This window comes from Neolamprologus multifasciatus, chromosome 4, assembly GCF_963576455.1.
Source record: "Neolamprologus multifasciatus chromosome 4, fNeoMul1.2, whole genome shotgun sequence".
NCBI lineage: Eukaryota > Metazoa > Chordata > Actinopteri > Cichliformes > Cichlidae > Neolamprologus > Neolamprologus multifasciatus.
Window position 1 is genome coordinate 15,677,644 of NC_140442.1, and position 26,860 is coordinate 15,704,503.

Consider the following 26,860-nt stretch of genomic DNA (forward strand, 5'->3'; position numbering starts at 1 on the left):
TGGCAGATACTCCCTTCACCCTGGCCAAAAAGGCAAAAATGACCAAATAAAAAGTGGGAAACAGTTAAACATGAGAGGTTTTTGGATAAAGTTTTTGTTTTTTCCATTGTTAAAGCACTGCTTCCAGCCAAGAGTGATACCATATATGCCCTATAGCTGCAGAAAAGGCTAACATTGTTATCTTTTTACTAAAAAAACAGCTGAACATGAGAGGTTTTTGGACCAATTTTGTGTTCTCCATTCTTTAAGCACCGGTTCGAGCACCGTTTAAGCACCGGCACCATTTCAAAAGTACCGGTTTGGCACCGGTATCAGATAAAACCTAAACGATACCCATCCCTAGGCAAACCGTTACAAAGCAGCCACTCACTGGTCTCTTAATAAATCTAGGACTACCACTGTGTTGAGGGATCTGGCATATGTGAGTGTTCATCAGTGCCTCATATTTTAACATTTAGACTCTTGACTAAAGAGACACTCATAATAAAACTAATTGGAAAGTCTGCCTTTGGGGTTTGTGTCTTTCTCAAAAAGACTGAAGAAAACATCATGGATTGGACTTAAAGGTGTTAATTTTGTCTTACAGAGCCTCTCAGTAAACTTCTCTGTGCTCCATAAGTTTACAACAGAGGGACAGACAATGCTGTCTGCTGTTTGTGTGTTAGAAGATATGAGGGACATAAGCTGAAGAGTGTACACGTGGCATCTTTATAATCATAATGAAACTGTTAAAGATACAGACTAAAAAAACAAAAAGAATTTAAGTCATTCGCTTCCTTTGTTCTTTTATTTTTCGTGTTGCTTAAATGTTTTTGAACCTTTTGCATGAAAGATGAAGATGTTGCAGTCAGTTTGGAGCACTTTCTGTAGTTCAGATGATTTTTTATTCTTCTGAGTCATTCTATATACAGCTAATGTCATGTTTTAGCAGTCTGAGTTACACAGATCAAGCAGATACTTACCAACATAGTGCTCTGTCTACTTTGCCTTGTGTCCTGTGTTAAGTTTTACAGAGAAACAGAAAACAACTGGAAACAGCAGGCTTTGCTGATTAAAACCGCCCAGTAGATCACTGGCACCAATCATTCCAGTATTAGAGATACTGGCGAGCTGTCTCGCCCGTAAGTAATACAGAAGCATCTGCTGCAGCGCTACCAGACTTCAGAGCAGTTTCTTTCCTTAAGCTTCTGATGCTGCCGAATCCATCCTCCCGAGTTCAAGATGAAAAATGCCTTCTGTTTTTAAAATTATTCATTCTTTCTTTTATTTATTGATTTATTTGTCTAGTGGCACGAAGGTTCTACATCTACAATTTTGATGTAAAACCCTGGCAGGAATTCATCTATCGTCTTGAATATATTTGTGCACAAAACAAGGATTGTGGATTTTGTCCTTGACACTGGAATAAAAAAGGGGGGATGCATTAATGGGTGGTGTCAGCGGGTGGAGGAATGTTTACTGCAAGCAGAACCCTTCTTTTTTCCCACTGCTTGTACCTGACTATTGCTTTAACACAGGCTTGAAAAATTGCGAGCCACTCCTCTGCAGCCATTTGCAAGTGCTGCAAATGTCAGACTTTGCTGATGTGACCTTCAATGCGAACACACCAGGAGTCGTGAAAACCTCCAAATGTGTCATTCATTCATCGTAATGTGTGGTTCGTTTTACTTTATGCTTACGTGTGATTATGAGCCTGAGACAAGTAGAGAGTATAAGAGTGGAGTTAGAGAAAGAAGACAATTTATTACAAAGGGTCTGTAACAGCAAGCAAATTGGGCTGATTCAACTGTGTGCTGTTGAAAGCCATTGTTAGTAAATCAGATTGATTTGTGGAATCCCAGCAGAGATTCACAAACAATCCTAATTCGGTAAGTAAATTAAGTGCGAGGCAAGCTACAAGTGAGAGAAAAAAAATTAGATGAAGCAGGCAGGGGAGCTACCTTCAGATAGTGGATATTTAACTGGCAGTCCTAGAAGAAAGGAGAAACTCAAAGGTTAGCCGGTGTGTGCGAGCGTGTGGACAGAGACAAGAGAAGACATTATTCTGATCACTTGTAATGCTAAAATCGTAATTGGCCTGGAGAACAGAGAGATTCCTGCTTTGTCACATCTGTCGCATCCCGCCTTAGTTTCCACGGCAACCACACAGTCGTGCACAGACGCGAGCCTCGGAGGAAAGTCGAGGTCAGCGTCGTACGGCGTGGAGAGAAAAGAAGCGAAAAAATTAAAAACAAAGCAGAGAGAGTCGGCGCTTTGAGGACTTGCTGTGAGTTTACACAGAGTATTAAAACCTCCGCCTGCACACACGCAGGGCTGGACTTTAATAAAATGCCTCTCGCTCTCTGCCGTCTCGGTTTTCCCTTTTTTTTAAAAAAATCTCTTGCAGTTTTGCACCTGTTTTCATTGCACTGTTCAATATAGCAGCCACCTTAATGATATGGACATAAATAGGTCGTGAGTTTTATTTAAGGCTGCATGCTGTAAGGTGTTAAAATAATGAACAACCTGCAGTCGACGGCGAGGCCACTAGAGAGCCAACGTTAGCTGTAAAGCCTGCTTCCACTGACTTGATTAGAAGGACTGTGCTGGGGCTGCTGCATGCTTATTTCACTTGGCTCTAAACATGTCAATTCGAAACATTTTCAAAGCTTTTAGTCGTGTTTTTAAATGACTATGCATCATTTTAGTTTTGAATTATAAAAGTGATGTGGAATCAAATATGTTTAAACATCTTGGTGAGCCTGGAAGCGCAACTGAGGGAGAAATCCAGACGAAAAACATGATTTTCAATTTAAAAAATAATCAAATTTTAGACACCAAGGACTCTTTGACACAGTGTATGAGGGCTTCTTGGGATTTCTTATGTTTTACTCAAATGTTAACATAATAATAAAACTAAAATTGTTTTTTTTTTTTCAAACATCTTGAATGTTAATGTTTTAAATCTCTGCTGCTGCAAACAGCTTATGGTCGAGTCCACTGAGGCCAGGGAAATGTAGCCTCAAAGCTTACCTTTCCAATTCAACAACAAAGCTACCCTCGAGTCAGAGTACAAACCAGGCGGTCCACATGGGATTGTGGCACTTCATGTGCACAAACTTACAGTTTAAACCTCTAAGTGAGTTTTTTTCAATACACACAACTGTTGTCACGCATATTTTATAAATTCTCCTACAGATTTTCTTCTAAAGTAAAACTACCTGTGCCTATGTAGCACTTATTGTATTTCTTGCCTGTTATTTGAAGCCGACTTTCATTTACGATTTTCATAGACTTGTTGAATAGCAGCTTCTGCAGCGAGCACCAGCGTGAGAAAGATAAATTATTATCTCCTGCTGTACTTCCCACATAGGGGTCTCTGGGATTTGCATCCTTCGTTGTCCGCTCTGTCTCCCGCTTCTACGCGGTCTCACTTGTGCTGCTTGCACCTTCTTGTTTCAGCTCGCCAAGCTTTTAATACACAGTGTACACAATTGTAATTTAAAAAAACAAGAGCGCTCATTTGGATGCCGGGAGAAAACGATCTCCCTCTCAGGCGCACAGGGTGAAAAGCACAAGTAGGAACGGGATGAGGTTACCATGGTGACAGGGACACACATTTTGTTAAAATGAGTGCGTACAAGTACAACAGACATGTATGACAAAGGAAATCTAGTTATGCCTTTATTAGAGTTAGAAATCGCGCAGCTCCTCACCTCAAACTTCTGTCGGAGCTCAAGGTTGACATCATCCACCTCAGGAATGGGAACATTGTAGTACTCTCCCTCTTCCTGGTTCAGCAACTTGTACCTGACAGTAAAGAAAGCAGAGAAATGTTTGTCGAAATGTGCAAAAACTGAGTGCATTTATTATTCACTTTTCAAAACACATCACAATCTTTATTCAACAGAGTACCTGTTTTTAGATGAAGCTGTTTGCAGACCTGTTCTGTGAGCAGTAAACACTTAGTCACGTGAAATACACAGGACTTTCACAAGACTTTATGTCGTCCTGTGGAAAACTAAGTACGCCCTTATTGCTTAATTAAGTGGGTAAGCAGCCAGGTGGTGCTAGTCAAATGCACTTGATTAACTGATTATCAGTAAGTGTGAGGCGCCTCTATAAAAGCAGAATTTTGGGGAGTTTGCTGGTCCGAAACATTCATGTGAGTGTTAACACAATGCTATAATCTTCCCAGGAGTGGACAGCCGCTGCAAAAATCCATAAAGCAACATTTTAGACTCCACAAGCCTCAGTTACATCATGTTACATATCATAGTTTAGGTTTGGAGTGGTGGAAGGGTTATGATTTGGGCTTGTGGGCAGCCGCAGGATATGAACTCCACTGTATACCAAAGTATTCTAGAGGCAAATGTAAGGTAATCTGCCTGACAGCTAAAGCTTGGCCAATGGGAATTTGAGCCCCAGCACAACAACAACAACAGCAAATCTACAACAGAATGGCTTAAAAAGCAAATAATTAAGTGCTGCAATGACCCAGCTAAAGTCTAGACCTCAACCTGTGTGATGGGACCTTAATAAGAGTGTGTGCATAAATGTCCGCAAACCTCAATGAATAGAAGCAACGTTAAGAGTGAAGAGTGGGAAGACAAGCGGGCCAAAATTCCTCCTTATTGACGTAAGAGAATGACAAAGTCACACAGAAAACAGTTACTACAACTTATTACTGCTAAAGGATGTATTTAGGACTGCAGAGTCCTCCTCTACTTCCAGTATAGACATCTTCCAGCCACTTGTCTAACGACCTGTAATATCCAGTGAAAAGAAATAGCAGCACGCACACATATATACAGTACGCCTAAAAATGTTTTGGTCCGGTGTCTCGGAAACTACTGCAGGCATTTCCCAGAGCTTATAACTGTGCTCACAGCAGCAGTCAATCAGACTTGGTTTAGGCTAAGTTGCTGCAGGTATGCTAACATGGTTTATGGAAGAGTCATTTTAACAGGTCTGTGAGTGTGTGTTTATCAGACTGAGACAAAGCAGCCAGACAAAGACGGAGAGGCGAGGAAATGAGTCTAGTAGGTGAAGTTTGTCAGCATGAGTGGACCTGGCTGCAGATGGCATTTCCGTCTGTTTTACGCACACCCTGCAGCCGTTTTGTTGTGGTCAGTGTCATGTCGACTTTACAAGTTGGCAACCTGCGATGACAAATAAGCTCTATATTAAAAATAAAGCAGATGATCTACAATATGACGTTTAAAACTAGCTTCCATTGCTGTCTACGTTTTTGTAAATATGACTTTCCAGTGTTACTGGCACTGATAGAATTTAAAGCTCGTGGTTGTTTATATAAACACAAAGAGACACACGTACCGAACTGTATTTTGACTCTTATAAAACAGCGCGGACAAAAGCCAACTAAAAGTGTTCACATTGACCATCCTCGTATTCAGCTCTCTGAACGCCCACAATCATGCACAAACAATGAATGCATGAATGATGCCTGAAAATGAGGCTACTGGACAGTAGTTCTTCCATTCATGCAGTCCTCCAACAGTATAACAGCATGGTGCACATACATAACTGCAGAACTTCCCACAATTATCACAATTATAAGTGGCATCCTCCAACCTGGGATATCATTGGAAATTTGAAGTGTCATTGATAAATACAATTTATTCATTTGATGTTTGTAATTGTAAATTGGGCCCATACATAATTAGGAACATAAAGAAGGTATGTAGTCTGTGTGTGTGTGTGTGTGTGTGTGTGTGTGTGTGTGTGTGTGTGTGTGTGTGTGTGTGTGTGTGTGTCACTGGGTTTATTTCCAGACTGTAAATGTATGTGATACATACTGTACTCAGTACAGCACAGTATATTACTGACGCTCCATTATGTTTTTTACCACTTATCTTGGCTTTCTACCACAGATTATGATAACAGCATTAGCTATTATGTGAGGGGGAAAGAGAATACGCTTAATATGAAGGAAGTTGGACTATTATGACTTCTGCCAAATCCTGGCATCATCCTGGATTTTAAAAGTCGCGTAGCACTCCACGAGTTTCAAATAATTAGTTCACTATTAGTTTAAAGTGTGAATTACTGAACTGGTTGATGTAAATTCTTCTTTTTTTTTTTTACTGACTGATAGAACAACCATCAAATAAAGCTTCTTTATCCACATTTCTAATTGTTGAAATGCATGAGTGAGTGTACGAGAGTCAGAAACATAACGGACCATCCAACTGTAGGAGCTTTGATGAGCTCAGACACTCCAAACGACATGGACCCCATGAAGTCATTCCGAGTGGTTCGGTCCCAGTCCCACACCTCGATGGACAGACGACGGTCCTTGTCTGATGCTTTCAGCTTACTGAGCACATATACGCAAAGCAGGAGGGAAAGTAACACAGCGATGTCATGCTTAATATTCACTGATTTAATGAAAGTATGATAAAAATGGCATTTAAACAAACACACACAAACAAACTTTGTCACTTACAAGGTGAAGGACTCATTCCAGCAGGGGTTGAGAGAGGAACGGATGGTCCTGGTCTTCTGTTTGGTTTCATTCTTTGGATCCGGGATGAGCTTGAGTTTAACATATGGGTCTGATAAACCATTTGGATCCATTGGAATCAGGTTCCTGGCTTCTCCGACTAGAAGAAATACGACACACAGAAAATATGGTAAGACTTTATGATACAGCCCATGACTTAGGCTGTAATTCCCCTGTAATTAAATTGAATTAAATGCATTTTATTTTGAAATTACAAAGTAACTATATTAAAGAAGCACACTAGAATAAGGAGGTAACAAGTCAGGTTTTTACAGGAAACAAAGAAATAATTATGCTATAAGTAAATCTAAGAAGTGTGTTATTTAAATGCTGTATGATTTCCTGGTAATTCAGTGGAAAAACTAAAACTTTTCCTCATCTTAGATCATAAGTACGCTCTACTTTTTGGGGAGTGGGACATACTACGGAGTGGCTTACCCCTGTCTGACTTCTGGGTATTTTACAGGAGAGAAGACACATTATACATATAAGTAGTAAGTAATTATATAAAACAGGACAAATTAAGAATACAAAGTCAAACAGAATGAACATTAAATCCACTCCGTAATACAGCACACGCCCAGGAAAGTACAGCGTACATATGACGGGGAATATTGTTTAGAAATATTACCTGTAATTATTCAGTATTTAAAATTATTGATGTATTACTTTAAATTTTCTTACAGCATAATTATTCTTTTGTTTCCTGTAAAATGCTGACTTGTTACTGCCATACTATGCCTTTATTTTTGTAGGGAGCTAGAGCATAATTTCAAAATAAATCCATTAAAATTTCATTTAATTACAGGGGAATTATGCCATTATTCACAGGCCATATTATAAAGAGTTACCAAAAATATAAGCGTAAGAGTATTTGCCACCCACCTCCCAGCTAAACGCAAAGACTCTGTGACTTCGCACTAACTCAGGGGTTAAAAGGCGCACAGATGGGAGAACGTAGATGAAGTGTTGATGAGAGGGATGGATAGAAAGAAAGAGGGGTGAGTCACTGCAAGTCACTCCATGGCTGAACAGCCAACAAGAACGATCTGACCTTCACTCAGAAGCAAATTATCTGTTTGTACTCTACTGTATACATGGGATTCTTCTTTAGATAGACAGGCAGATGGCTGACCATAACAGGCACCACATATGTTTATAACAGGTGCTGCAAGGCAAAGCATACTGTTAAAATTCACTTAAGTTGAAGTGTGAAAAAACACCAACAGGAGTGTAACCCTGGTGGGTGTTAGGGCGCACGTACACGTAAATCAAAGAAAGAAAAAAAAAAACAGAAGTGTAGTGCTCGGCCAAAAGTCACATTTTCTGTTGCAAAACGAGCAAAAGTGAAAGCAAAAGAGGTAAAAACACGTCTTTTACTGTCTCGCAGGAAACACGTGTGAGCGGATATTGTGAAGGACACATGAAAAATGATCACATAAAAACAAGTGATAACAGCAACAGGAGCAGGGGGATGAGGTGGCATGAGTGGGCCACCATCACCATGGCGACAGCATCTAGTGTTAAATGGCCACTCCCTCATATATGATGTAATGTATAACAGGGATCAAACAGAAGCAAGAAAGGAAGGAAGGACAAAGTCTACTTTAAACAACAGGCCACTAAATGTAAATCAGAGATTTTGAAATGACAAAACTCTTAACAGATGGAAAGCAGAAACAGGATACTGATCTTGTAAAATAACGTTTTTCAGCTCCACTCTCCCCACTCTGTATATTTAAATGCAATCAGACACACTGCAGGATAAAGCAGCTCTGGAAAAACAACAAAAGAACAACTTATTTGTTCTAGTTCCACCGGTGGATTTCACATTTGTGGATGTAAAAGCCATACAAACCCAGGCCGTGAAGCGCCCATGAAGCACCGCTTCTGTGCTGACGTTAACGCAAGAGGAGGTTTTGAACTTGGCAGTTACTGAGTCGGCAGAGTGTTGGTGCCTTTTAATGGACTATGTGCCTCAGCACTCAGCAAGCCTGCTGTGTAACTGTGTGTGGCCCGTCACTTTGTGGCTGAGTTCCTAAATGCTTCCACTTTGCAATAATGCCAGTTAGAACTGATTGTGAATTATCTAGGAGGGAAGAAAAATAGAGATCTCTGATGTTGTGCCTTCAGCCCCTGGTACTCCTTTCTGATCTTGCTGCTCTCTGGGACTGTCACATCCCAGGGACTCCTCCTCTTCAGCCTCCACTGTTGGCCAGCAGCTGCTTCTCTGTCTGGAAGTTGAATTCCCACAGGACCTTAGCCTTAGTGTTATTCTCAACCACGTCTGGCACTGGACTTGGGGACTTCTAATACATGTGCAGCATAGACGTTCGTCTACACTATCCCAGCCCCAGCTTGCATCTTAGATCCTGCTACTATGTGCTGGGGCACCTCCAGCCTTTATGGAGCTGGAGCTCGGGGCCTGTTCTTGTGCTGATCAGAGCGTGTGTGTTGTCCTTTAGGCTGACCATTTCTTCATATCAGTCACAGCCTCAACCACTCAGTGGTACATCCCATGGAGGGACTTGGTTATCCATGGCTCACAAGCCAAGAGATTAGAGTTAACCATATATATGCTGTATGTATCCATACAGATTACATGTATTCATTTACCCTCTTCCAGTTACATCCAAGCTTAAACTGTTCCCTTGATGTTTCACGACTTCCAACCTCTGGCCTCGCCCTAACCAGTCAGCCAAAATGAATTCTTCCAAAATAAAGAAGAATAACGTGAGCTAACAAAAACACAATGTATAAAAAAAAAAAAAATCATTAAACACAATGGTAAATATAGTACATTCTATCAATGAGTCAGTCAGTCAGTCTGATCAACTTCCTATTGCTTCATGCACTTCCAGCTTAGTGCAGTAGAGGGCAGTATAGGTCTCCTGCTTGGAGTTGCAAACATTGTCAAAAGCTCTTCTCTTTTTCATTGTTGTGTTGTTTTAACCTCATAGTTAACTCTTTGTCCAGTGCACATTCTCAGCTGCAGTAATCACCTTCCATGTCTTATCGCCTCTCTCTCTGCGTCTCTCACGCACCACACACACACACACACACACACACACACACACACACACACAATGAAACAAGCGGCAGAAGGACAATCTCCCACGTTCTCATCTAAATCCTCCCCTCTGCTGGCCGTGGCTGTGCTCACAGGCATCAGTCACTTCCATGGCAACGCTGGCACCAAACAACGCTAAAGAAACTTAGGCAAGCATGTAAACACCCTAACTAGACACAGGCACACAGGCGTGTGTGTGCACGCACGCCATGCGTGGATAAACAGAAACTGCTGTTTAACAGACTCTACATAAGTGTGTGTGAGAGAGACCTGTGGCGCATGTGCTGTGTATGTAATTCACACACACACACAATGAAACCTCATCATCAGCAGTGATCAAGGACTATCTCTGCTGTCGGTTGTTGCTTAGCTACAACAAGAGCTGCTTGCCTTCTGTGTCCTCCCCTCTACTCACTCCTTATGAGGTAGCTGCTAATATAATTAGGGTGTGTTCGTGTGCGTTTTGTTTTCATGCAGACATATTTTACATTAAGCATCTGCGTCAATAAGTAACTTCAGCATTGGAGCCTCTCTGCTATTGTCATGCTTTGTGAAAAAGCCAAACATAAGCCTGATACTGAAATCTTCTACAAAGCAAAAAAAACGAACCCTTGGCATTGCCTTTGAAGGTTGCAGTGTTTCTTCTCGAAAATGACTGCTGTCTATTATCCAGTGCCAATCTTTTCTCTAAAAAGTCTTAAATTAATTTATCTGTTGCACTTAAGACTGTTGGACAAAATCTCTCCAACAGCAAATGCAAAGATACCAGTAAATCGTTTCAAATTTCCTGCGTATTATTTGACGTATAAAAACAATAGCACCACCCGAACATTATCTCCTGTATCTGAATGTCATCTAGATAAAAATGTGCCACAGCTAAAAATGACATATCATTTGGATCCCGGGGTGCGTGGATGCAGGGCTGCTGTGGGCCAACAGTGTAATCTCTCCCAAAAAAAGCTTTGAAATTCAAATGTGTTGTTGCATAACAATGCCATGTGCAACCAATGAATGCCTGATAATCTTGGGGGGGGGGGGAATATGCACAGCCAAATGGGAACTAGATAGATCCTTGCTGTGCAGTGCCTGGGATCTGGAAAAAAAAGGAACAGAGAAACAAAATGAACTTAAAAGTTCTATTTCTGACTGTGGTCACTTTTAGGAAGAGCAATTAGGACATTAAGTACAGGCTTTAGGGCCAGTTCCCACTGCACGTCTCACACACACAATGAGACTAATACCTTTCCATCTCTCATCACAACTCCAAAGTATCAAACCTGTTCACACTGAATGCATAATGAGTGAAACCGCACTTTGATGACATTTGTTGAAAAACAAATCGGTATCATATATATATATATATATATATATATATATATACACATACTAGAACCAAATGATACATATACAGTATACTCGAAGCTTCCTTGACAAATATCAGTTTGTTTGTACCTACACAGTTCGAACTAGTGAGGGTTACAGTTAGGGTTAGAAATGGAGTTATGGGTTATGGGGCAAATTGGTGTCTTGTCTCCATGTTTAGTCCATCCATCCATTCGCTTCCGCTTATCCTTTTCAGGGTCGCGGGGGCGCTGGAGCCTATCCCAGCTGTCATAGGGCGAGAGGCGGGGTGCACCCTGGACAGGTCGCCAGTCTGTCGCAGGGCCAACACACAGGGACAGACAACCATTCGCGCTCACATTCACTCGCACATTCACACCTAGTGGCAATTTGGATTATCCAATTAACCTATCCCCACAAGCTGCATGTCTTTGGACGGTGGGAGGAAGCCGGAGTACCCGGAGAGAACCCACGCAAACACGGGGAGAACATGCAAACTCCACACAGAAAGACCCTGGCCTGATGTTGGAATTGAACCCAGGACCTTCTTGCTGTGCGGCAACAGTGCTAACCACCGTGCCACCGTGCTGCCCATAAAATGTCCTTACATCAAACACACCAAGGTGATGGGTAGGTTGCTGGAAAACCAGCTAGAGTGTTGTTAGAGTCAGTGCAGGGACACTGACATCACATGCAAGCTATTCTGCATTTCATCTCACAGACCAGTAGAATTCGCCCTCGCGTCAAAAGAGGGTGAAACCTTGATTTTGACTTTTGATGTTGGGTTTAACAAGTTTCAAATTCTCGCTGCTTCTGGTAGTTTCTAATTTGCCTCCGATTTTAGGTAATGAAGGATGCAGTAATGTCCTTATGAAGAACACGCGGAGCAACATAAATGATTGAATCATTGTTTAGGATATTCTGTAATGTAGTTCTAATGAAACATTAGGGCATTTGAAAATGTTTACGGGTGTCAATAAGGGAAGTGTCAATAAATCCTGCACATAATCAGTGAATGTCCAATCATAACTTAACTTAACTTAATGGCGGTCGTGGCGGTCGTGGCTCAAAGAGTTGGCAGTTCGTCTTGTAACCGGAAGGTTGCCGGTTTGAGCCCCGGCTTGCTTGGGCAAGACACTTTACCTACCGCCTACTGGTGATGGCCAGTGGGGCCGATGGCGCGATATGGCAGCCTCGCTTCTGTCAGTCTGCCCCAGGGCAGCTGTGGCTACAACTGTAGCTCTCCTCCACCAGTGTGTGAATGTGAGAGTGAATGAATAGTGGAATTGTACAGTGCTTTGAGGGCCCCGAAAAGCGCTATATAAAATGCAATCCATTATTATTAACAACCAAACTATAAAGTTTGGACACAAATGTTCATGGGTGTATCCATGGTGCTAAACAACAAAATGAATTAGGACACAAATGGAACCTAAAACTCTCAGAAAGCAGCGTCAACCAGACAGTTACTCTGGACAAGATTACCTTTGGCTTCCAGTAAAACTGCAAGGAACCTATGAGGAATAAGTAAACCAATTTCTAGGACTGCCTCCTTTATCTGCTCAATATTGTCCAAATTAGGTACACATTGTCCAAGAGTTATGCCAAAAAAATGGCTAGACTACTATAATTCGTTATTAGCCAATTATCCTAAAGGCTTCACAAAAAGCCTTCAGTTTACCTAAAAGGCTGCAGTAAGAATACTTATGGAGAGAAAAAGAGATAACATTTCATCCATATTAGATTCTCTTCATTGGCTTTGTGTTAACACAGCAGGCCTTATCCTGTCTTAAAGACTTCACAGTATCATGTTATTCCAATAGAGTATTTCGCTCTCAGAGTTCAGTCTAAAAAGGGAGTTCTTCCTCTCCACCATCACCAAGTGCTTGCTCATCGGCGTCTGTCCGATCACTGGGGTTCATTTTTGGATATTACAGGTTTTATTTACACTGCAGTATCAGAACACTACAACACCTTTTTCCAGAGTCTTCTATATAAATAACTATTCCTTTTTTTTCTATAGAATTGTGCAGAGAGACTGATCAGGTGTTTTAAATACCCATTGAATCCTAAAATGAGCTTAATGAACTAGCCTGCTACATTTAAATGACTAAACCAGCAGATTTGAATAAAAAGTCAGATTTTCTCGACAGCTTTCTAAAATTAAGGACTCCTTATTTTCAAGAGTTTCAAGTCGCCTAAATCTGCCATAGAAACTTTATGATAACTGAAGCCTCCATAACTAGACTATGAACATTCTGGTAATGAATAAACTGAAGCACCATAATCATATTTAATGCTTCCAAACATGAACATTAGTGAGTTATAAGACAGTTTTTGATTTCACACATGGAGAGATCTTTTGCGTGCGTATAAATTGTGTTTCAACATAATGCCCTGAATTTTAATAAGTTCTCACACACAAACAGATGGCCTACTAGATTTCTCAAAAATGACAGGCATACATTTGCAGTAACACATTAAACTCGTCATATTAAAATAATTGTATTTTATTTGTGTTATCAAATATTACCAAACATTCAGTATCTGTACTGTACATCTGTCAATATCTGTGGAAAAGTATCTGCCCTGATTTCAGAGATTTTTGCATACAGTGGGGCAAAAAAGTATTTAGTCAGCCACCGATTGTGCAAGTTCCCCCACTTAAAATGATGACAGAGGTCAGTAATTTGCACCAGAGGTACACTTCAACTGTGAGAGACAGAATGTGAAAAAAAAATCCATGAATTCACATGGTAGGATTTGTAAAGAATTTATTCGTAAATCAGGGTGGAAAATAAGTATTTGGTCACCTCAAACAAGGAAAATCCCTGGCTCTCACAGACCTGTAATGTCTTCTGTAAGAAGCTTTTCTGTCCCCCACTCGTTACCTGTATGAATGGCACCTGTTTGACCTCATCATCTGTATAAAAGACACCTGTCCACAGCCTCAACCAGTCAGACTCCAAACTCCGCCATGGCCAAGACCAAAGAGCTTTCGAAGGACACCAGGAAAAGAATTGTAGACCTGCACCAGACTGGGAAGAGTGAATCTACAATAGGCAAGCAGCTTGGTGTGAAAAAATCAACTGTGGGAGCAATCATCAGAAAATGGAAGACATACAAGACCACTGATAATCTCCCTCGATCTGGGGCTCCACGCAAGATCTCATCCCGTGGGGTCAAAATGATCATGAGAACGGTGAGCAAAGATCCCAGAACCACACGGGGGGACCTGGTGAATGACCTGCAGAGAGCTGGGACCAAAGTAACAAAGGTCACCATCAGTAACACACTACAACGGCAGGGAATCAAATCCCGCAGTGCCAGACGTGTTCCGCTGCTGAAGCCAGTGCATGTCCAGGCCCGTCTGAAGTTTGCCAGAGAGCACATGGATGATACAGCAGAGGATTGGGAGAATGTCATGTGGTCAGATGAAACCAAAGTAGAACTTTTTGGTATAAACTCAACTCGTCGTGTTTGGAGGAAGAAGAATACTGAGTTGCATCCCAAGAACACCATACCTACTGTGAAGCATGGGGGTGGAAACATCATGCTATGGGGCTGTTTTTCTGCCAAGGGGACAGGACGACTGATCCGTGTTAAGGACAGAATGAATGGGGCCAAGTATCGTGAGATTTTGAGCCAAAACCTCCTTCCATCAGTGAGAACTTTGAAGATGAAACGAGGCTGGGTCTTCCAACATGACAATGATCCAAAACACACCGCCCGGGCAACAAAGGAGTGGCTCCGTAAGAAGCATTTGAAAGTCCTGGAGTGGCGTAGCCAGTCTCCAGACCTCAACCCCATAGAAAATCTGTGGCGGGAGTTGAAAGTCCGTGTTGCTCGGCGACAGCCCCAAAACATCACTGCTCTTGAGAAGATCTGCATGGAGGAATGGGCCAAAATACCAGCTACTGTGTGTGCAAACCTGGTAAAGACCTATAGTAACGTTTGACCTCTGTTATTGCCAACAAAGGTTATGTTACAAAGTATTGAGTTGTATTTTTGTTATTGACCAAATACTTATTTTCCACCCTGATTTACGAATAAATTCTTTACAAATCCTACCATGTGAATTCATGGATTTTTTTTTTTTCACATTCTGTCTCTCACAGTTGAAGTGTACCTCTGGTGCAAATTACTGACCTCTGTCATCATTTTAAGTGGGGGAACTTGCACAATCGGTGGCTGACTAAATACTTTTTTGCCCCACTGTATATACTTAAATGTTTTAATTAAACTAATTAAACTAATTTTATTATACAAAGATAACCTAAGTGATTACAAAGGGCAGTTTTCAAAATTAGGATTTCATTTATCAACAGAAAAAAGCTTTCCAAATCTTTTTTGGCTAGCCAAGAGTGGCCAGCCTACCGATATTACGCCAAGAAAACATCGACCGCGACATCCAGAAAGTCACAGAAGAACCCAAAACAATATCTAAAGAACTACAGGCCTTGCTTGGCTCAGTTAAGGTCAGAGTTCATGAACAAAAAAAAGAGACTGGCATCAATGGGAGGGATCCAATGAGAAAACCACTGTTGACCAAAAAGCGGTCAAAGGCTTGTCTCTCATTCGCCAAAAAGACATCTTGATGATCCCAGAGACTTTTGGAAACATGACGAGACAAAAGTTGAACTTTTGGCAAGGTTTTAGTCCAGTTACAACAGGATTTCATAAAAATAGCATCAAACCAACAGTCAACATGGTGGTGGTAGTGTGATAGCCTGGGACTGCTTAGCTGATTGGGGACAACTTGCTTTAATTGATGGAACCAAAAATTCTGCTCTCTGACAGAAAATCCTCAAGGAGATGATGCCCTGACTTTCAAGCTCACTTGAGTTATGCAGCAGAACAACAGTCTGAAACACACCGGCAAGTCCACCTCTTAATGGCTTAAAAAATAAATTAAAAAAATAAGTCCCATTAAAGGGTGACTGATTGAAGTGCAACCGCATGATCTTAAAAAGGTCGTTCATGCTAGAGAAACCTGTTAAAGTGTGACTGAATTAAAACAGTTCTGCAAAGAAGAGTGGGCCACAAGTCCTCCACAGTGATGTGGAAAACTCCCAGCCAGTTATCACACACTAGATTGCAATTGTTGGGGTCATGGGGCCAGGTAGGTTTGGATAGCTTTCCCCTTAACTTCAGGAAGGAGTGCTACTCAATGTGAAGTCTCACTAATTGTAGCCCTTACCTTTGGCTACAGCCGCACTACAGTGTGTTCATTTATTTAAGACACACCCACAGACAATTCAAAGCCCTGATCAGACACACTTAGATATGTAACTGTTATCCTCATATTTGTCAAAAGCCTCTTAGAAAAAAAGGCCTAATATTAGATATTAAGCCCTTAAGTGTACTAAAAGCCTAGTGGCACTATGTGCAGTGTCAGCGCAGGGTAAAATTTATTTGTGTTCAACTACGCTTTAAACCTGAGGCAAAGATGTCAGCAGTAGAAAATCTCACCCTGAGTAAACCGCCGTGCAATCCGCCATCCTCAGATGCTCTGAGTGTGTGTGTGTGTGTGTGTGTAGGCAAGTCATGAGGGGACGTTTGCATGTTTGCCTTTTCTTAAAACTCCAGAATAAACGTCTGCTCATGCCCATAGGTTATTTATGTGACTTTCATGAGAAGAAACGGCAGTTCGGGAGAGGAGTAAGAGAAGAATGAAGGATGCAATCAGAGGAAAGAAGAAAGAAACAAGCAAGGATGGAGAAAATAAGAGAAAAAAAGCCACGAAGAACAAAAGCAGAGGAAAGGACAGAGATTATGGAGGGAAATGAGTAGTCATTCAACTGAAAAAAAGATAGGGTCCTATGATGATGTCCTATTGAGGAAGAAAATGGATGTGGGGAAAACCTAGACGGGTGAGGCGAGCCCAGGTCTCGAAGGAACAGGTAGGCGAAGACAACACGAAAAGTCAATATTGGAGGAAAGATAGAGGAGAGAAAGAAGGAGACAGAGAGGAGCGGGTAACAGAGAGAGAGAGCCTCGAGAGCTTTGTCTGTTTTCTTGGCTGGAAAGATTTAATCAAGTTCACATCGTGCGGTGAACCACAAAGGCCCGCCACTTGTCTGAGGGGAGCCAGAGGGGAGCCAGAGAACAAGCTGAGCCTTCGCTGTTCAGACCGCTGTCGTTAGGGAGGAGGGAAAAAAAACGCAACCCAAAACAAAGCAGCACAAAGCACACACTTTCTCTCCCGCCCCTCCTGTGTTGATCTTTATCTACTTGTTACCAAAGAAAACTCTCAATCATGTTTAAAGCTGCGTGTCCCATCAGTCTCATTTTCAGCTTTATTTCACTTGATGAAAAACTCTTATCTATATTTATGGATTTAAAAACTTTCATGGTACAGTAGAAGCTCCCTTTGCACCTGATGATAAAGATCTTCTATTTAGCTGAAATCATCAACATTATTATGTTAACAGCTTTCATTTCCAGCTACAGGAAGCCCCTGTGAACTCACTGTATGTGTCTGCTTGACACCAAGCAGGAGACACATGATGTTAATGACTCTCTGTTGAACAAAGTGGAACCTTTTTACAGCTGAATAGCCAAATGGAGACCCATGTGTATCAAAAAGAAAAGCAAATATTGGGCTTGTTGTACGCTGGCAGGTGGGCAGAGCCAGTAATAGACCATTAAAATACTAACCATGGCTATTTCAATAACTAGTCGCTGAATAATGTCCCCCTTCAAGGTTTGATAAGATTGTGCTTGTATGCAAGAAAACAGTCAATGTTGTCTACAAAATGAAATAACGGGTTTTCAGAGTGGGTGTCAATAGAAGTTGAATGCACTCACCGGTCAGTTCATCAGGCACAGATGTTTAACCACTCGTTAACATTACTATCTAATCAGCCAATCATGTGGCAGCAAGTCAATGCATGTAAGCATGGAGATGTGGTCAGGTCGACCTACTTTAGTTCAAACTGAGCAGCATAAAGAAGGGATAAAAGTTTTGTTAAGTAACTTTAAATGTGTTATGGGGGTTCATGCAGGATGGGCTGGTCTGAGTATTTAAGAAACTGCAATTTAATGGGGTTTTTTTCCCCACACAGATATCTCTCTATTTACCAAAATTGGTCCCCAAAAAAAAAAGAAAAGAAAAAAGAAAAGAAAATATCCAGTCAGCAGCAGTTCTGTGGGTGAAAATGATGCGCCGATGCCAGAGGTAGGGAGAGAGGCATGCTTTTAACTGCTTTCAGCTGATAGGTAGGCCATGGTACCTAAAATAGGCACAATGAAGGTATACAGGAGCACCTCCCCATGTCAGATCACAGGGTTGCAGCAGCAGAAGTCCACACTAGATTCTGGTGTTCCTGGCAGACTTTCGGTCCCTTTGTACCAACTGAGCATTGCTGAAACGCCACAGTTTACCTAAGTATTACATGAGTATTACATGGTATATCCAATAAAATGGCTAGTGAGTGTATAAGTACAGCTTTTTTGCTTATTTTGCTTGACTTGAATGCAATGTCCGTCCATCCAACCATTTTCTTACGCTTATCCAGGGCCGGGTCGCGTGGGCAGCAGCCTAAGCAGAGAAGCTCAGACCTCCCTCTTCCCAGCCACCTCTTCCAGCTTGTCCAGGGGAACACCAAGGCGTTCCCAGGCCAGCCGAGAGACATAGTGTCCTAGGTCTGCCCCGGGGACTACTCCCGGTGGAACACCTCGCCCAGGAGTCATCCTTATCAGATGCCCGGACCACCTCTACTGGCTCCTTTCGATGTGGAGGAGCAGCAGCTCTGCTCTGAGCCCCTCCTGGATGGCTGTACTCCTCACCCTAACAGAGAGTCCAGCCATCCTTTGGATAAAGCCCATTTCCACCGCTTGTATCCACGAGCTCGTTCTTTCGGTCACTACCCACAGCTCGTGAGCATAGCTGAGGGTAGGGACGTAGATCAACCGGTAAATTGAGAGCTTCGCTTTTACACTCAGCTCTCTCTTCACCACGACAGACCGCATCGTATTGCTGTGCGATCCCACCATCCTCAGATGCATTGTATTGCTGGAAAATAATCCATAGCTTTAATCTACTGTACAGTAACACCAATGCCAATGAGATTAAATGCACATTCCCAAAAATAAAACCTTTAAATCTTTAAAAACAATAAAAAACTAAAGCATGTGAGCCGTGGAAGGTATAGCAGGGCCCAACTTTTTCTGCTTGACTTTTCTGTCTGATTAATTTGAGTACAAACCTAACTGACTGACTAATGAAATAATCACATGTTGCAGCTCTGACAAATACAGACAGAGCAGCTGTATGATGAAAACAAACACAGAAGTCCAGAGTTGATATTTTATCAAAATATCAAATGCCACAAATGCCAGTAGCAGGTGCTGCAGAGCATACTGTGGTACATTCAGTGAGAAGTAGCACAAACACATTTAAAAACACTGGAAGGCTGGTGGGTGTTGTGGCGTGTGTAAGCATAAAATCAAGGACAGCAAGGCAGAAGAAAAAGAAGGCTTATCAATTCAGCACGGTAGCAGCCACCTATGCCGCAGTCTCTGCAAACGCGTTCACTTCCAGCAGTGTCCATCTAGCCAAAAAGACTGAGGTAACCATGTCAACGAGATCCCTGCTGTCATCATCACGGCTAATAGCCTGCCTCGTTTGCCCATCGTCACCATCCCACAAGTCAAATTCACAGACAGACGAAAAACAAGAACATAAAAGAGGACATGTAGCTGTCAGCGCGGTGCACAAGATCAAAGCAGTAATACACACAAAAGAGCTGGATGTTGTGTGCAGCACACCCAATAATAAACTGCAAAGTAAAAAAAACAACAACTGAAAAGCACTGCAAGCAGACCGAACAATCAATGTCAGCCTGATGCTGAATATTCCTCATTTTCCCCCATTTTGAACACTATAAACGAACACACACTTTTTTATGAAAGCAATATATTTCCACGTCAATCACATCTGCCACTCTGCTCCTGCTGTGGCTGCAGGTTATTCCTGTCTGAGCCGCACTGAGTTAGAAACTATTTATTGGCCTCAGCAATCATATTCCCTGACCACCCCTGTCTCGCCCAGCTATTGCATGTGTGTGCGTGCGCATGTATGTGTGTGTGTGTGTGCTTGAGTGTGACAGTGAGAGAGGTTGTGGAAGTGACCCAGCAGTCATTTCTCTCACTGCCAAAGGGTTTTTAACACCAGAGAGTTCTCCACTCCAGGTGCTGCTTATGACTGACAGGATAATTTGGAGGTGTTGAAAACACACACACACACACACACACACACACGCATGCACGCATTTGCAACACACAGGCTATAAAAGCAGCAAAGAGTTGATTTTTATGCTGGCAAAGTAGCACGCTACATTATTTTTAGACATAAGTCACAGTTTTTATTAAGTTACAGGCTTGAAAATTGAAGAGGATTTAGTTCCTCTTGTTTTTAAGTAAATCCTTCTGTCAAATAGTGTGATTTGGAATCAGGTAACACTTTATATTACAGTTAGGGCTGGGTAATAAAACAATAAAGATAATTATTGCAAAATAACTTTTTCTCGATGGAAATAGCACACAAGATTTGTGTCCCAGTCAAGGTTATTATCGTTAACGAAAACTAACGAAATAACGAAAACTAGAAGTGAAAAAACATTTTCGTTAACGGAAATAAAAATAAAAACAAAAAAGGAAAACTAACTAAAACTGGAATGAGTGTTCACAAAACTAACTAAAATTAACTGAATTTATAGCAAAAATGTGTTTAGTTTTCATTGATGTGTGCGTGTCATACAATAGTCAAGGGTGAAAATGAAGTTTAGTTTCCAGATTTTTTTCTTGCTGTGTCTCATTATGCCAGCAGGTGGCAAGTATGTTAGTCGAGTCGTCTGTGTTGCTGCTCCATCCACACGAAGAATCATGTCAGGAAAAGTCGGAAGAAAGCGCCAGAGTCCAATTTGGGATTACTTTGAATATAATTGTGTTTTGGATAAAGCAAGTGTGTTGTAGTGGAAACAGACAAATTATGAGGGACATTTCTAAAGGGAAAAAAATCCCACAAACCTTAAAGTGCACTTGAAAAGCTCACACAAGAAGGCTAACCTAGCTTACCTTGAGAAGGTAAGGGAGCACACTCAACCCTCATCCCCAGAAAACAGAAGCTAACCCCAGGCAAGGCAGCGTGATGCATCCGAGACAACAGGACGGGGATATCTACACAACTGTGTGAGTCAATTACCTTCAAAAAGTTTATCAATTCACTTGAACCAAAATTACGAACACCCGGTGCTGCAAGAGTTAATAGTGTCATTGGGGCCAAGATATACATTTTATAGTTGCCTGGTATCAATGGTTGTTCATCTGCCTTTATTTATTTATTTATTTATTTAAAGAACCCATAGGTGGGAATGTGAGTTGTCTGTCTCTGCATGTTAGCCCTGCAACAGACAGGCGACCTGTCCAGGGTGCAGGGTATGGTAGCTGGAATAGCAACATACTGGGATTTTGTTACACTTAATTATTGCAAACACAACTAAAACTATAACTGAAACTAATCAAAACTAAACTGAAACTAAGGATTTTCAAAAAAATAAAAACTAAACTAAACTAGTAAACAATTGGTAAAAACTAATTAAAACTGATATAAAATTGAAAATCTGAAGTCAAAACTAAATAAAAATAAAAACTAATGAAAATTGCAAAACTATTAAAACCCTGGTCCCAGTTCAAGGATTGCATCCTTCAAAGGCGGATTACATCAAAGCGTGGCGTAGAAGGCAAGATTCATTGCGCCCCAGTGGCAGTGGATAATTTTCTTTTTCAAAACTTTTCAAAATTTATTAAAAAAGAAAAAAAAAGATGGGAAACAGCACAAGGAAAGCAGCTGAGAAATAAACTTTTAAAAGTAAGTAATGGGTTTCATACCACTCAGTTATCTAACAGTACAAATAACAAAATAATGAGGAATCTTAAACCTGTGGAGCATGAATCATTAAATACTTGACAGAAAATTCAAATTTTTTTTTACCTGCGAAGTGAAAAAAATTAAGTTTTAATTGTTTAAATTTGATTATTAATATGTTTTTGCTATATCTGGCTTTTAAAGGTGTTTCGGGGGTTGGAGAGTCACACTGATGATGTAGAAACTCACAGAAACCCATTTATCAAATATAAAACATTCTGCATTACCACTTATACCACCAATACTGAGTACCAATAACATATCCTAATATGCAGCTTTCACTTTTACCAGAACAAGCCGTTTGTAACATTACGATTTTACCACATTGTAGTTTAAATTTATTGGGATTTTTTAAATTTGTTTTCCCCATTTTCTCCCCCAAAATAGAACACCTTCAAGGAGGATTTCCAAATTTTCTCCGGTAAAGGCCTTGGTCTGCGAGTTATCCATCCTGGCTTCTTAAGAGTGAAACTTGTAATGCTCCAGAAACATGCTAGAGCATTACCCAAGCCTACTTGTTTCTTCAACTGTATGATGTTGCTGTCAGCTTGGGTTTGCCACATTTATTCAGCTTCTGATGTTTCTCACTGTATCGGGTTGGTTAGCCATCAGCTTTGTTGTTTTTTTTACGTCTGGAACTTTTAAGTCCCACAGGATGTTCGCTTTGCTGTCCTTAAATAGTTTGTCGTGTCCCATTGGGACATGGAGACTTTCAACCCAAATTCCACACAGATGTTCTTCTACACTGTCCTAACCTCTTGGTTATGCTTCACTCATATACATCATCTATCTGCTGAGGATACGTCTTGAAGAGTTTGATCTTCCACAGCCTCTAGAAACTGCCGGTAACCTTGCCAAACTTGATAACTGGTAGGCCTGTGTGACTGAGGTCTAATGGGAAAATTATGGTTCAACAGTGGAAGTACGCGGGGAGTCATGAGCAGCTTCGGACTGCCCATTGTTGTCAAATGGGGGCAGTGTCAAAAAAATGATACAACACGATGATACGTCACTAGGTAACTGTTGCTTGTGCTATTGTTGATCCATCAGCTAGCCACAAAGACCTGAAGTGAAAACAAGCAATGAAAAGCAGTCACTGCAGCCACTGTCTGTATTTTTCATGCTGTATTTTTTTATCTTTGATGTCTTGTTTTTCTTGCTTTTCCCATTCCCCGTGAGCTCTGTTACTGCTTCCATTCCTGTTCCGACCAACTTGTCCACTAATTAGCATTTGACCAACACACAGAGCATCATTTATGTCAAGCACCTCTCCATAGGCTCCGTGTGGGCAAATACCTCTGTAAACAGACATAACCGTGGTAGCATAAATTAAGCATGAGGTGCTCCAACGAAACTTCCCAACACTACAGCAATGGTGTATATCTAATTGAACTTCCCCGACATCTAGGAAAATGCTGTAACATTTTCATGTGGTAGATTAAAGTTAAAAATTGAATATGAATACATCCAACATAACTCTGAGACTGAGTACTTTTGTGCAATCAAGTGATTTACAGACAATAATTTAAACCAACCTGTGACGTGTAGCCTGTCTACGCTGACCTCTATCTTGAGGAACAGGCGACCCCGGCGCTCAGTGTGGTCCGTCCCACACAGGCTCGGCACATTGACCACACACTGTTTGTGCACGTTCATGTCGCAGGCTTGAAAGAGACAGGAAACAGAGACAAACATACAGAGGGTTGACTTCATCTGGAAAGGACTTTGTGTTTGGCCCTTTTTTTTTTGACTTATGCGTGCAGTCATGCAACAATTCATGCTATTGCTAAATGCTAATTTAACACTTGCTGAATTTGAGGTTGAATACTTATATAACAGAAATGTTTAAGGTAAGAGGAGTTACTGTATTTGCATATACTAAAGAAGATGCTGATGTAAAGAACATCTTCTGCCCCTGATGAAAATATACAAAAAAAATACGTTTTCGAGAAGGAGAACCACAACGCAGGAAGATATACAGAATTACTCCAGTTAGCAAAAGATCAAGATTATTTAATAACTGTAAGTTAAACTTTATCCTAAGCTTTGCTGTGCTTACATAGATGCTGGCAAGAAAGTAAGTTGTATCACTTTCAGACACATACTGACAAAGATAAAGCCCTTAGCTACTCTACTAATGCAAAGGGGATGCCTGTGAAGCAGTGCAGCTCTTTCAGATAAAACAGTTAAACAAGGCTCAAGTTTGGACACCTTTTGTAAGCTCTGTAAGTCAGAATATTTCCACTGAAATATTAATTAGTTTCTCTATGAGTATTGAAGCATGTTGTGTTTAGGCATCACAGTGACAGAGCCCCTCAAAGAGCTGTATGCTGTGCTAACATGACAAAACATTTATTGCAGAGAGTAATCAGAAATGTCTGTTTCAAGTGGTTAAAAGCAGTGGTTAAAAGCAGTAATTAAAAGCACCGCTTGCTTTCTCAAATGTGCTGTCTAGTACTTTAACATCAATAAGTAATCACCATGTGGATGTGCTATAATCCCTGTGAGCAGATGAGATCACCGTTCAGCGGACTAGCAGTGGGTTGGATGTTGTAGGAAATGTGCTGAATCATGTTACAACATGAGCAAAGGCTGCTGGACTCTAATAATTAAAGATGCTCTTTGTCACGAATCAAAAAGGCAGACGAGAAATGTGTTTTTAATTATTAAATTATCGCCCTGGGATGAGCTAGAGTGCCACCTGACTTTCTTACAGCCTTTCTTCCCCTCTATATACTGCACTTTGTCCTCCCCTCTCTAACCCTCCATCCGTCTCTCCTGCTCTCTTCCCTTCCTTCCTCTTCTTGGCAGGCTTGTCAGGCTGACATGCCGAGAGGAGACAAGGAGAGACGAGAGATGGGGAAGCAGCTCGTAATAGCGATGGCCTCCCCACATCAATTTGTTCTGGTGTGCTCCCATTACCATCTGTGATGAGGCCACCACCAGAGACCCACAGATGGATGGACAGAACAAGAGGAAGGGAGAATGAGGCACGGTGATGGATGAAGAGGCTTTGGAAACGGGGGGGGGGGACAGGAAATGTACAGTGAAGGATATGAAAGTGGGAGAATCTAAAGAGTAATTTGTTGTTGGAGAAGGAAAAAGAGGTGTGGAAGTAAGTGATCAGGGGAAAATACCGGGGACAGCGGAGGGGAAGGGAAGGGAAGAAGGAAGTGGGAGGGAAAAGGAGACTTTAAATGAGGGAAATATGGTGCCGGATTGGGGTCATACATGCAAAGAAAAGGAAGAAGACTTGAAGGAGGAGCGTGGGTGGAAAGAATGGGAGCACACAGAAGACTCAGCAGGGCAGGATAGTGAATTGTGCCTGGGCTGCAGATGTATAGTACAGTACCAGCCTATTCCCATCTGTTCTCATTAGGTGCGGCTCTAGGACGTAAACCGGCACAGCGTGTTTGACACGGCCGCGCTCTGCACGCTCACATGCACACATGTGAACAAGGTGATACTCACTGTCACATTTCATCCCTTGGTGGATGAGCCCATACAGCAGCGAGCCACAGTGGTCACAGAAGGTTGGACTGCCGTATGTGTGAATCTTGAACTTGTGCTTGCTTCTGGGGTCCTGGGCAACAAAGACGGAAAACAGTAAGATGATTACAGCGAGTCACACCTCATTTCTTTTTATTTTGACTTTCTTTTTCAAAGCGGTCTTGAGTAATAGTTTTTGAAAGTTTAAAATTTTACTTTGGACATTGGCTGCTTTTTCACTTATTTCCAGTTCAGTCCTTGACCACGACCATTTTCAGAGTATTTTTGTATTTGTTAATCCATTTAACACTGACCCATGAATCATTCAAACATAAAAAAGAAACAAGAACAAATCCAGCAAAGAGCTGCCACAGGACCTGAGGGGTGAGTCCACAGCCATCTGTAAAACACAGTGTAGGCTTTGTAATGGTTTGATCCCAAACACACTACCAATGTAGTAAAAAGCATACGTGGATAGAAAAACACATCAGTCATATCAGTCGTGGATTGGTCTCTCCAGATGCTGGATCTCAACATTACTGATGCAGTGTGGGATCATCTTAACAGAGAAAAGAACAAAAGGCAGCCGACCCCCAAGAAGAGCTTTGAATGGCCTTAAGGAAGCCTGGAAAACTATTCCTGAAGACAACTTAAGGAAATGACAAGAACGCTGACTAGAAAGTCAGGCTATGTTAAAGAATAAAAGGTGGTCGTATCAAATATCGACTTTCAAGCTTGTTAGAATTGTATAAAATCTTTTTTTGCTTTTATGCATTTCACTGTATGCTTGCCAGTGTTTCAATAAATCACTGCACATAGTTCCCCATTTTCCTACCGAATTAAAAAGAAATCAGTGGTAGCTCAAGACTTTGCCACAGTACTGTATGTAACTGATGCTAGGATAGATACAATGTTCACCAGCTTCCTCAACAGTATTGAATACATTCTACACAATTTTTAAGCTTGGAGTTTCTGATCAACTATGACAGCGGCGCTCAGCCTCCAGGCCACGTACCGGTCCGTGAGTCGTTTGGTACCGGGCCGCGAAAGTTGAGGCTTGGGTGTGAAATGTACGGTTTTCATGGTTTTTATTGCTAACTCTGTTTCCCTGGGTCTTTTCCTGTGTTGTAGTTGTGTGTCTTATTTTGAAAGAAATATTTACACGTTACCATAGCGACCAGAGAGCATTAAGGGGCAGAAAGGAGGATGTTACTCTCAATGTTGTTGGCGCATTTCAGGAGGACACTGCTAATAAAGTTACACAATTACACAGTGAATTCGCATTTATTATCATATTTACTAAATACCACAGATTTTGACTTGGTTGTATCATTTTATTTTGTTGTATTTGTCTGCGACACCTTAAAGGTCGGTCTGTGAAAATATTGTCTGACATTAAACCGGTCCGTGGTGCAAAAAAAGGTTGGGACCGCTGAACTATGACACAAGAATCTTTGAAAAACATGGATTGCAGCTTAAAAATTTCTTTGCAACATGTTAAATCAACATTTGTTCCAATGTGTTC

At 41.4% G+C, this 26,860-nt stretch overlaps 1 protein-coding gene across 3 annotated transcripts in view; it reads right to left on the bottom strand.

Annotated features, from left to right (window-relative positions):
- The window catches only part of prkcab (protein kinase C, alpha, b), a 120,630-nt gene that overhangs the window by 16,069 nt on the left and 77,701 nt on the right, over window positions 1-26,860 (bottom strand). Inside the window, exons 4-9 of one of the 3 annotated variants that reach the window (XM_085155872.1) lie at window positions 25,318-25,429; window positions 23,382-23,510; window positions 6,449-6,605; window positions 6,185-6,319; window positions 3,696-3,789; window positions 1,941-1,970 (exon numbers count right to left, since the gene is read on the bottom strand). In XM_085155872.1, coding sequence (XP_085011998.1) covers window positions 1,941-1,970; window positions 3,696-3,789; window positions 6,185-6,319; window positions 6,449-6,605; window positions 23,382-23,510; window positions 25,318-25,429 — 657 coding nt within the window. Of the gene's footprint in view, window positions 1-1,940; window positions 1,971-3,661; window positions 3,790-6,184; window positions 6,320-6,448; window positions 6,606-23,381; window positions 23,511-25,317; window positions 25,430-26,860 lie in introns of all 3 variants that reach the window. The other 2 variants (XM_085155873.1, XM_085155874.1) reach the window with 2 other exon arrangements.